General features: G+C 37.9%; 1 protein-coding gene across 1 annotated transcript in view; it reads left to right on the forward strand.

The window, feature by feature from the left end:
* LOC140755411 (uncharacterized) overlaps positions 1-12,014 on the forward strand; it is a 31,451-nt gene extending 19,437 nt beyond the window's left edge. The window contains exons 3-5 of the mRNA XM_073090615.1: positions 5,407-5,518; positions 7,254-7,352; positions 8,080-12,014. Coding sequence (XP_072946716.1) covers positions 5,407-5,518; positions 7,254-7,352; positions 8,080-11,024 — 3,156 coding nt within the window. The 3' untranslated portion in view covers positions 11,025-12,014. The remainder of the gene's footprint in view (positions 1-5,406; positions 5,519-7,253; positions 7,353-8,079) is intronic.
* Positions 12,015-12,217: the final 203 nt, after the last annotated feature.

Consider the following 12,217-nt stretch of genomic DNA (forward strand, 5'->3'; position numbering starts at 1 on the left):
TTATGAAAATACAGAATACTAGCTGACCCGGTAAACTTGGTACCGCCTCAAAATCTATTTATCAAATGTATTTCATATAAAATACAGCCTATCTTACTTGTGGATAATGTAGCTTTCGAATGGTGAAAGAATTTTTAAAATCGATCCAGTAGTTTTTGAGCCTATTCATTACAATCAAACAAACAAAGTTTTCCTCTTTATAATTATATATAAGTGTAGATGTAGATGAATGTAATAAATTTATTTGAAATACCAGCGTTTGCCCGCAGCTTCGCCCGTGGTTGTTTTCTGCTAGTCTCCATAGCAAATTGTATGACTACACCTGCTCGCAACGTCAGAGCGGACTAGCTGTTTGGCGCGGACTATACCCTATGTCCTTTTCTGGACTCCTGACAACGTGTGTACAAAATTTCATGACAATCGGTTATGTAGTTAAGACGTGAAAGTGTAAGAAAGAAAGAAACAAACTCATTTTTAATATTAGTTAGGATGTCGAAAAAATATATTCTTGTATACATACCTAAATGCATAGATTAGTAAAGATACTTCTCCTTGAAATTGAATGAAGCCACAAACGGCTTATTAGTAAGTTATTTTTTTTTTATTCTTGACAAATAAAAACATTTTTAGAGAAAATTTATGAATAAATAACGAATACTGCGTAATTTATGTATAAATAAATAATTATTTCAAATATTTTAGGGACATTTTAGCACGGAGACGTGGCAAAACTTTTTTAGCAATTATTTCAATTCTCAAAACTGAGTACATTTTCTTGTTAGGAGTGAGTAATCTTTACTAATCTATGCGTAAATGCCAACTTATATAAGGATAGTTAGATCGACAAATCGTTTTTAAATGATTATGAAAATCGAAACCCATTAAAATTTAAAAAATAATAAAAATTATGATATCTCATTTTGAGTTATTATGCTTGTTTTCAACAAAATGTCTAACATTCGTTTACTTACTAGGTACCATACTTGTTCTAGCAGAAGCCGGTTTCAAAACCAAATGTCGCCAAGATTTTCAGTTAAAAAACGATTGTCTACAGCGCCATCTATGAACGCTACAACAAACAACCGCAAACTAAAAAACAACGAATAAAAAATTAAAATACCAATTTTCATCACAAATGAACACCGTCTAAATCTATTAACAACATAAAACTATAGTTCAAAAAACTAAAACACACGGTTTTATAATAAACTCAACTAAAAAGTAGAAAATAATGTTCAATCTAGGAATCAATTAAGGAACAGTAAATAGTATAATTGTGGAAAAGTGTGGGGTGCTTTTCGAAAACTGATAAGTGGAGCACCCCACGCTTTTTTTTAACTATATTTATTTTATTTATTTTTAGTATTTGTTGTTATAGCGAGTTAGCGACCATCATTATGCATCGTCTGTGAAGAATCAAATGTCTTACGGTTTAAAAGATAAAGCCCTGTGACTCACGAACAGACAGCGGAGGGTTTCGTTTTACCCTTTGAGTACGGAATCCTAAAATCATACTAAAGATGGCATTATATATATGTTTCAGTACATTTGAGTTATAGGGAAATAACAGTCGAATCAGTATCCGACGAGATCAGGCGTCAGCCAGGGCAGTAACTTAGGGCCCCTCCAGTTTATCATAATGATAAACGACCTGCCGGAGGTGGTCCATGAGTCTACATGTCTTCTATTTGCTGACGACTTGAAACTGGTTCGTGAAGTGAATAACCTGACGGACCAAGCTGGGCTACAGCGCGACATTAATCGAGTAGTTGAGTGGAGCCACGAAAACAAGTTGTATTTTAATGTAGACAAATGTTTCGTGCTATCGTTCAGCCGAGCTCGTACCCCACTCCAATATTCATACCACATGGGCGGCGAGCAGCTCCAGCGCGTAAAGAAGATCAAAGATCTTGGTGTACATTTTACGGCAGACCTTAACTTTCGAGATCATATAACCGAAGTATGCAAAAAATCATACCGAAATCTGGGCTTCATATTAAGGCAGGCAAATAGTTTTACGAATATTAGTGCCTTGCGTGCCTTATATGAAGCTCTGGTGAAGAGTCATTTGGAGTGTAACTCGGTTATATGGTCTCCGAGTGAGGCTAAGTACAAGACAATGTTGGAACGTATCCAAAATAAATTTGCCCGGTTTCTCTTCTTAAAGTTACACGGTGTTTATCCCGGCTATCCTTTATTGTATCCTACGTTGTTCGTTCTCGGCATGGTAGGATTCAATAAACTGGAAGTGAGGAGAGAAATCTCGCTCACAAAGTACATATTCCAAGTACTGCGGGGTGAACTTGACAACCCAGTTATATTGAAAGAACTGAAGTTGTGTGTACCGGATAGAAGCGTGGAGCGCCGGCGACGTCCGCGTCTTCTGGCGTTGCCACACGCACGCACCAACCTGATGCGCGACGCACCCTTAACACGAGCATTGCGCACACTTAACACTATAGCAGACCATATCGACTTGTTCTGTTGCACACTTGGAGAGTTCACGAGGGTAGCCTTTCATGTAATTGAAAATTATTAATTATTTTACTTGTATATATTATGTATATTGTATATTTTATGTAATTTGGACGTCAATTATTGTTATTTTTAAGCTACACTAACGCATTAGGATTTTTTTCCTGTAATGTTAGATGTAAGTTGTGAATAAATAAATAAACATTATTATTTTTTCAAAACTAAAAATCAAACTGCCCCGTGGGCGCTTTCTCTCGCCTCGGAAATCGTTAATCCTAAGGATGTTGATAAGGACAATGGTACAAAATTATTAAAATCGTGTATTGTCATCGGTTTTTGATAATTCTTCAAAATTTTGAATTAAACTGAACGTTCAAAGTAGATAGAAATCGGGTTCAAAGATTCCGTTACTGTTACGTACATACATACATACAACCCAAGCTAATATAAAAGCGTGTTAAAAACAAACATTTAATAATGACTGTATTAATTAAACAGTTGAACCGGACCAATAGTTCAATTATCGGCTAATGGAGAGAAACCTTGACATTCCATTCCTAATGCACGGAAGCGCCGCCGGATGGCGCGACATGAATTTCTATAATGTTTAGGTCGATGTATTTAAATATATATGTATCTAGGTATAGCTAGAAAGTCTGGCTAATCGCCTTTTGATAGAGTAATTAGTAAGATTTGCTGCATTTTTTTCTAATTCTGGTTTTATTTGAAGAGGGCTTAATAAAGCTGTTTCTTATCTGGTAGAAGTAAGCATGCAGTCCACCTGATTTAGTCACTGTCATATGAGCACAGTTGCGATCGCAGCATGAAATTTTGGTATAGTTCGCGCCAAACTGTTAGTCCGCTCTAAAGTTGTTGCGAGCAGGTGTAGTCATACAATTTGCTATGTCTCCTTTACCCTTCAAACCAGAACACAGCAGCGCTTAACACTGCTGTTATAACTGAAATAGGTGTGGCGGTGGAACCGCCGGAGTCTAACTAAAGAGGGTTCTTCAACCATCTAACCTTATTTTAGATTATTTTTACTTTTGACGGTGGTAGAAACCTTTCGACTTCGGTCCGACTCCGGTAGCACCACCGTCACACCTATTTCTGCCTACTAACAGTAGTGTTAAGCGCTGTTGTGTTCTGGTTTAAAGGTTGTGGTAAGGGAGATATTTTTAAGGCATTCCTGTGTAGTCCTCAAGAGTAGCGACGCATTTCGGATAGGAATCTAATCTTATGTAGGGTTGATTACAGATGTCCATGGACCACAGTAGCCACTTACCATCAGGTGGACTGCATGCTCGTCTGCTATTTTTATCTGTCGGTCTTGTAAATCCGAAGAAAAGATCCTCTTGCAGTTAGCCTATAAATTTAATTAATGTTATAAAAAAAAATATTACACGGCTTTACCTTATTTCCTATTTTACCCCGTCTGAACTTTGATAAGTAAAAAGATACTTCATCGCCTTGAAATTGAATGAAGCTGCAAAATTCTTGACAAATAATAATATTCTAGAGTAAACTAGCTGACCTGGCAAACGCTGTGTTGCCATATAAATAAAATATGTTATCACTTAGGGGTATGAATAATAGATAGTAGCCGATTCTCAGACCTACTGAATACGCATATAAAATATGGTGAAAATCGGTAAAGCCGTTTCGGAGGAGTACGGTAACTAACATTGTGACACGAGAATTTTATATATAAGATTATAACGTATAAGTAACTAATACTGCGTAATTTGCGAAGTAAATAAATATGTATTTCAAACATTTTAGCACGGAGACGTGGCAAAACTTTATTTACGCAACAATTTCAATTCTCAAAACTGGTTGCGCTTCATGTTAGGAGTGATCAATCTATGTATTTTACTCATCTAAGCATCTGACCTTATCTTAGAATATTTCCTATACCTACCATAGACAGCTCCCATCACTAGCACTACATACATAATTAATCTATTGTCTGTTGAAGCGACAGTGAATTCTTAGACTAATTAGTCAGTTTTTATGTTATTAACATGGGAACTATGTTTCCGTTTTTCTAAGTAAGCTCATATTGACTGACATACGACGAACCTCCCTCCTTAACACATGATATTGTACATGTAGAGTCCAAACTTCTAGTTCGATCTGAATATAGAAACGAGGCACGTCGCAATAGCGGAGTCGAACCACAAAGGGTTCTACCACCTTCAAAAGTCACGTCAATGGAAAAAGATTTTATTGTGTTTTCTATAGTAAATAACGTAAAGTCTCTGAAATACGATTAATGTGGATGAAAGATTATTTTATTTAAAATATGTACGTGTGGCAGTGGCGCCGCCGGAGTCGAACCACAGAGGGTTCTACCACCTTCATTAAACTTCCAATAATAAGCAGGAAATATGGTATAGCACATTGTTAAGGAATTTAGTTACGCAATTTAGATGCAACGTTCAAGTGGCGCCATCTCTTATCTAGTAGCTGAAGGTGTGATATATTGATTCTAGGTGGTAGAACCCTTTGTGGTTCGACTCCAACGGCACCACCGCCACACCTATTTCTACCTAATAACAGCAGTGAGACAGACTTTTCCGAGGCGTTCTAGCTTAGTCCTCAGGGGTAGCGGCGCATCTGTGGCCGACCTCAAGTAGGAATATCTAATTCTATCTTGGGTTGATTACAGATGTCCATGGGCGTCAGTAGCCACTTACCATCAGGTGGACTGCATGCTCGTCTGCTACTCCTATGTTTAAAAAACACAGGTATTTGCTTAAGATATTACAGTATTGCAGTATTTATAAAATGGAACCGTAAAAAGCGTATTCTATATATTTCTCTCTCACTCATTAAAGATAACGAGGGAGAGGTGAATATTTCCGCCATTTCATTTTTAATGACACATTTAAACACTCGTTTTACATCATTTTTCTTATTTGATTACAGAGAGCAGTCCTATGGCTGGCGCTGCTGGCGGTAGTGGCCAGTGACGACTCGCCTCCAGGTCTGGTCTCCAAGGACAGCGAGCAGGACTTAGTGGCCGAAGCAACACAAAATGGTAAGCGACTATTTATAATCAAAGAATCGAGATAAAGATAAAGATAAAGATAAAGATAATTTATTTGCTTTGAACAGTGAGAAAAGTTGTTACATACAATATTATTAGTCTCTTATTCAGCCTTTTCAAGCATGCAAATTGAATTAAATGAAATGGAATTACATTATATAAAATTAAATTACACCAAATTAATATAACTATACCAACTACATTACATTAAATGGTTTGAAATTTTAACTATTTAGATTAAATTATATATTATACAATGGAATACATTAATTACAATTAGTTTAAATGTCAACATCATCATTCAAAAATTCTTTTATGTCATAATAAACTGCTGTCAAGAGAAATTGTTTCAGTTTTATTCTAAATTTATTTATTGGCAGTTTTTTGACATAGTCAGGTATTTTATTATATATTTTAACACACATGCCATATGCATTTCGTTGAAGCAATGAAGTACGTTGTGGTCTAGCCAAAACTAGTCTTTGAGTATTTCTAGTGCTGCGTGCATAAACTTGATCTGCTGTTTTAAACAGATTTGTATGTTTTCTTACAAACATGCATACTTCCAAAATGTACATACTAGTCAATGTTAGTATTTTAAGTTTTTGAAATAATGGTTTACACGGCTCATGTGGGGGAACACCTAATATCGCTCGAATACATTTTTTTTGAGCTATAAAAACTCTTTGTATATGTGTAGATGAGCCCCATAGTAACAACCCGTATCTGAGATTCGAGGCTATGTAACCGTGATATGCCAGAAGTGCTATCTCAGTTGATGCAGATTGTTGGAGCCTAAAAAGGACATATCTAAATCTATTGAGTTTATTGCAAACCATTTCTATATGATTATACCAGGTTAGACAAGAATCAACCGTTATACCTAGAAATGTGCTATTTTGTACTTCTTTTATTGTGCTTCCTTTGTAATTTATGTTTAGATTTATGTCACGTTTATTTTTGGTCTTGAATCTGATATAATTAGTTTTAGATAGGTTAATATTTAAATTATTATTTGTCAGCCATTTTATTATTACGTCAATAGTTTTGTTAATGTCATATTCAAATTTATTAGTGTCAAAATTACTTTTAGATGCTATAATAATGGAGATGTCATCCGCAAAAAGTATACTACGATGCAATGTTACATTGGGAAGGTCATTGATATATAAGAGAAAAGACAAATCAATATGTGTTATTCCGTTTTTAAAGCACAGAGGGCCCCTGTCCAGGGCCCCTAACATAAGAGGGCCCCCCAAAATCTTATCATATATAAATAGCTATAAAATAATATAATGCTATCACGATACGCTAAGTTTAACATTCAACATTTTTAAAGAATCTAAATTGAATTTTTTACATTGAAATCCAGGGCCTCCTGACATAACAGGGCCCCTAAAAAGTCAATATAGGTAATAGTTTTAGTTAACACTAGCTGACCCGGCAAACTTTGTACCGCCTCAAAATCTATTTATCAAATATATTTCATATAAAATATAGCCTATGTTACTCGTAGATAATGTAGCTTTCGAATGGTGAAAGAAATTTTAAAATCAGTCCAGTAGTTTTTGAGCCTATTAATTACAACCAAACAAACAAAGTTTTCCTCTTTATAATATTAGTATAGAATACTAAGTTTTACATTCAACATTCATAAATTGAAATATTTTTAATACACTTTAGTAGCTCATATATATTTTTTAAATTTTTCAAAAATAAATTTCAGGAGCACAAGCCCAAAAACGGGACGCGAGTTTGGCCAATTCTTACGGCGAGCCCTTACCTCCCGATGCGTATGGACCTCCTCAGGAAATATCTAACATAGGTATGAGCTATATTTCTTATAATTAAAATAATAAGACAGTTGCAGCCTTATGAAAAACTTGAAGGTAGTTGAACCCTTTATGGTTCTTTGGCAAAGGGAGATCTCCCACCGGGCTAGGTGATCATGTCCGGGGAGCGGCCGTGCTCCAACAGTCTCAGTTCGGAGCTTGTATATATGCAAGATGTTTAAAAAACTTCGATAGCGTGATTAAGCAGCGCCATCTCTTGACGAGTAGCGGGAAGTCGCTACAGTTCAACGGTAGAGGCACAGCTACACCTGTGTTTGGTTTAAAGGCATTCCAACTTACGTGGTTACTTAGTTACCTACAAGAACCGTAGAGGACCGCCTCGAGTGCATTTTATTAATATTGTCTTTATAATACAGGAGTAGCAGACGAGCATGCAGTCCACCTGGTAAGTGTTCACTGCTGCCCGTGGACATCTGTAATCAACCCCAGATAGGATTAGATATTCCTACCTGAGGTCGGCCACAGATGCCCCGCCACCCCTGAAGACTAACCTGGAACGGCCCAGAAAAGTAGGCCTCCCTTACCACACCCTTCAAACCAGAATATAACAACATTTACGCTGCTGTCACGAAGCAGAAATAGGTGTGGCGGTGTTCCGCCGAAGTCGAATCACAAAGGGTTCTACCACCTTCACCATTAAATGTAATTCTTTCAATTATTTGGGCACATATTACTTGTTAAATCTGTACTTCGTCTCAGTTCCAGATCTACAACTCCCAGCTCCGATATACGGCGTGCCAGACTTCCAGATCTTCCACCAAGAGGTTCCCCAGGGAGCCTACGGTCCCCCCGCGCCCGTGGTCTTCCCGAACCAACACTACGATGGTCCACCACCGCCAATCGGGAAACCGAAACCTAAATACGGTCCCCCAAAGATCTACGGACCCCCCAAAATGTACGGACCCCCTAAACCTGTCTACGGACCCCCTAAGAAGATTTACGGTCCCCCGAAGCAGGTGCTGCCGAAGCCAACGTATGGTGCTCCATTTAAACCCCCAAAGATCAGCTTTCCTAAGCCAGTCTATGGTGTACCCAAGCCAATATATGGGCCACCTAAACCAATATATGGACCTCCTAAAATATCGTATGGACCGCCTCTACTCGTCCAAAATGTTCAACAGTTACCCGAAATCCCACCAGTGACTTTAACTCAAAGTGTTGGTAACGTCGTTGGGGCCAGCATTGGCAATATTGGCTCAAACATCGACTTTGGCAATCTACCAGCGCCAATATACGGCACGCCGCTCCCGAACCTACCTGTGGACTTAAAACCTAACTTCCCGATCCCTGCTGATACGTACGGACCTCCCGGACATCCAATAGGACCGATTGGACCTAACGACCAAATTGTGGTGCAAGAGATAGAGAATTTTGACCACATTGGTCATTACGGACCTCCACAACCAGACCCTAACCCAAGACCACCTCACCCCGGTATACCAGCGCCACCAACTCCACCACACGTGTTATACGACGGCTGGAAACCAATACCAGGCGTCTCCAAACCTTCAATCGAACACGAAAATATACACACGATACACAACATTGGGCAAAACATTCACTTCCAAAACATAGGACAGGGTCTCGAAAGTTTAGACCAATACGGTCCACCCCCACCACCGCCAGTGGTAGAAGAAGTTCACGTTAACCTCGACGGCCATGGTTTGCCAAACATCAACCAACATGACTTTGGCGCTCAGATCACATCAGGTTACTCCAGCGTACACCAAGACGCTCTAGCCAATATTGATCTAAACGCTATAGTTGGTGGCGACTCAAACCACATAGACCAATCGAAGACAGTCTTCGAAGCTCATTATACGGAGAACACAAATCCACAAGCTGATTTAGCGATCATTCAAAATGCGATCCCAACAGCTCATGACAGACCAATTGATACTTACGTGGCACCTCCCTTAGACTCTCTTTCCGGTGGGCCTTACCCATCGTCCATAAGACAGCAAGGTGCGAAGCTACTCGCACCGTCTGGCATATACGGCGTGCCACCTGGAAGCCAATACGGCGCACCGCCAAAACTAGCCGCCAACCTTCCTATTCCATACGGAACTTTCTCTGGAGGAGGCCACTCAATCCACACTGGAGGTAATACACCAAGACATCCAATAAAATTCAGGGAGTCAGTACCCGAAGGTTTGATCCAGCAGATTGGACAAATAAGCCACCATAAGGACACACATGGAGCTGATCATATTAAACCAGGACCTACGTATCTACCGCCTCCAATACGAGAAATCAAAGACATTAACTTGCAGACAGGAAACCACGGATTCAATGGAGTTTCTTTATCAATTGAGCCGTCTAATCTCTACAGTCTTCCCCACTCAGGAAGCCCGCTCAATTTCCAAACACAACCAAGTAATTTATACGGATCTCCGATAGATTCTTACTCAGCGCCTCTCTTAACCGTTGGAGATCACACAGCTTCTGGATCGAATACCAACGCAGTAACAGCTACCGTTGATGGTACAATTCTGGCAAACTTAAGCAATTTAGAAGCCGCGGCGATTTTAAAACATTGTCCTTACCACGAGGCGATCCTTAAAGCTGCGAAATATGGAGAGAAAATCCCGTCAGAACTAGCTTCTAACTACGTAGCAAGTCTTAGCTCATTAGGTTCAGCGCTATCGAAAAATCAGCAAAAATTATTTTCACCACAAAATTCCTTTAATACTCCCGCAGCGGGCAGCGAATCAGTTTCATACAACACCAAAGACCTCTCGACTGCGTCTCATACGTTAGTCCAGACTGTCCTACCCAGCAATCAAATAGAAAGCGAGAAAACTGTAAAGAACACAATCCAAAAAGGAAAGTCTTTGAAAGACGAATCCAAAAATCAGTACAAACAAGAATACCAAACGGTTTCAGAGCAAATATTCCAAACATCTGAAAAGATAAAGAATTTGAGTGAAGAAACTAGACAGTTGCAACAAAAAATCGCTGGGTCGAGTCAAAATATTAATGTTAACACACAAAACAGTCAATTTAGTCCAACAGGCTTTGGACAAGGTCAAGCCACATACTCCGTACAGATACAATCCTCGGATGGCAGTGGTAAGGCCACCACGCCATCGATACCCCATGAACAGTTACTCTCAGAAGGGCTGCTACAAAGCATTCTACAAGCGATCGAACAACCAAGCAACCAAAATCAAGTAGAAATACAAACTAAAAATCAAGTTAATCAAATAAAAACACAGAATAACTTCGCATCTTCGTTAGACTTTAGTAATATAGACATAGGTGGCTTAGTCCTACCTGCTGGCTACGAACCGATTGACAGAACGAAGAAAGATCAAGAGACACAAGGGAGTAAGAACATAAAACATATTCTGCACGATACACATAAGCATAGAGGAGATATATCTCATTCTGAGTGTGATTTAAAAGCTGATAACTCTATAACACATACCATAGTCGTCCCAGCACCAAATGTAGATAACGTACAACCAGTAGAAGATCTAGATGACAATGATGTAGCTATTTACTTCGGCGAAGATTCGAAAAACGATAAAAACCAAGAGCCAGTCACAGAAATATCTGTAGCCACTAGCATAAGTGAAAACGTAGAACAGTATGCGAAAATGCCGGAATTTGGCGACAAAGTGTCCAAAAAACAGACATAATATCAATTTTAGATGATATCTAGTCTTGTATTCATCAGTGAGCTTAATTATAAACCTTTTATTAATATTTAAAACATTTATAGGAATATTATCAGAAAATATGGTAATTTTCCAAAATCTTTTTCAACGGGACTTGGGTACTAGTAATTTATTTGTAACAACGCCATCTGTTGGAAGTTTATTAAAATTAATAAGCTCACTGAAGCCATTATTGAATAGAATTAAAATATAACATAACCACGATTTTAAATACTAAATTATTTATTCATTTCGTTTTAAGATACGGGTTTTACGACTGACTTACCTTTTTAAAGTCCACACCAAAGTTCTAGTCCGCTCTGAATATAGAAACGAGGCGCGTCGCAACAGCAACTTGTAGATATCAGATTTACTGTAATTTTACTTTATTTTACTGTAATACTGTATAATGTATTATACTTTTACAGTGTATTTGACTGTATTTGACAAAATAAAAATATTTTTATTTAAGATTCACTATATTTTCTTGCCCATCTACTGTAATTTTTTTATCAGTGCACTATAATATTACAAATCTGACCTGGCAACACTGCCTGCGTGCTACTTCAGAGCGGACTAGAAGTTTGGCGCGGACTTCTACCTGAGTAATTTATACACTAATGTTTCAAGTGGTTTAGAGAATATAGTAAATACCGCCATCTATCTTATTTGGAATCTGTCCCCGGTTTGTTCAATCTATTTTAGAATAGACATTCCAAAACCGTTATGGACGCATTTCAAATATTTTTTACTTAATTTTAATTATATTTATACCATTAACCTTAGATATAGTTCTTAAATATATTAAAGCTATTTAAGATATTTCAGAGACTCAAAAACAAGAAATAGTGATTATTTGATATCTGAATGAATGTCTAACAAAATTATTTATTTTATTATAAAATGATGTTATCAGAGTATGTTATCAAAAACTAAGCATGAACTTTTATGTTATATTATTGAGTATAAATGTACAATAAATTTTGGTATAACTCATAATAATTTTGTTTTATTTCTATTTCTTTTTAAGCTATTACATAGCTTCTATCGCGGGCCTTGAGCGTGGAGACCGAATCCAGAAATTCCGTAACGAAAAAACCTAACTCCCCCCACTCCGACCAGCACAGCGGTGATACTTTTTAGTAGCGATCTGTGCGCCCCGGGGTGCACACGCC

The sequence above is a fragment of the Epargyreus clarus genome, unplaced genomic scaffold (assembly GCF_041222505.1).
Source record: "Epargyreus clarus isolate Ecla_fem2 unplaced genomic scaffold, WU_Ecla_fem_2.2 ptg000033l, whole genome shotgun sequence".
Classification (NCBI taxonomy): Eukaryota; Metazoa; Arthropoda; class Insecta; order Lepidoptera; family Hesperiidae; genus Epargyreus; species Epargyreus clarus.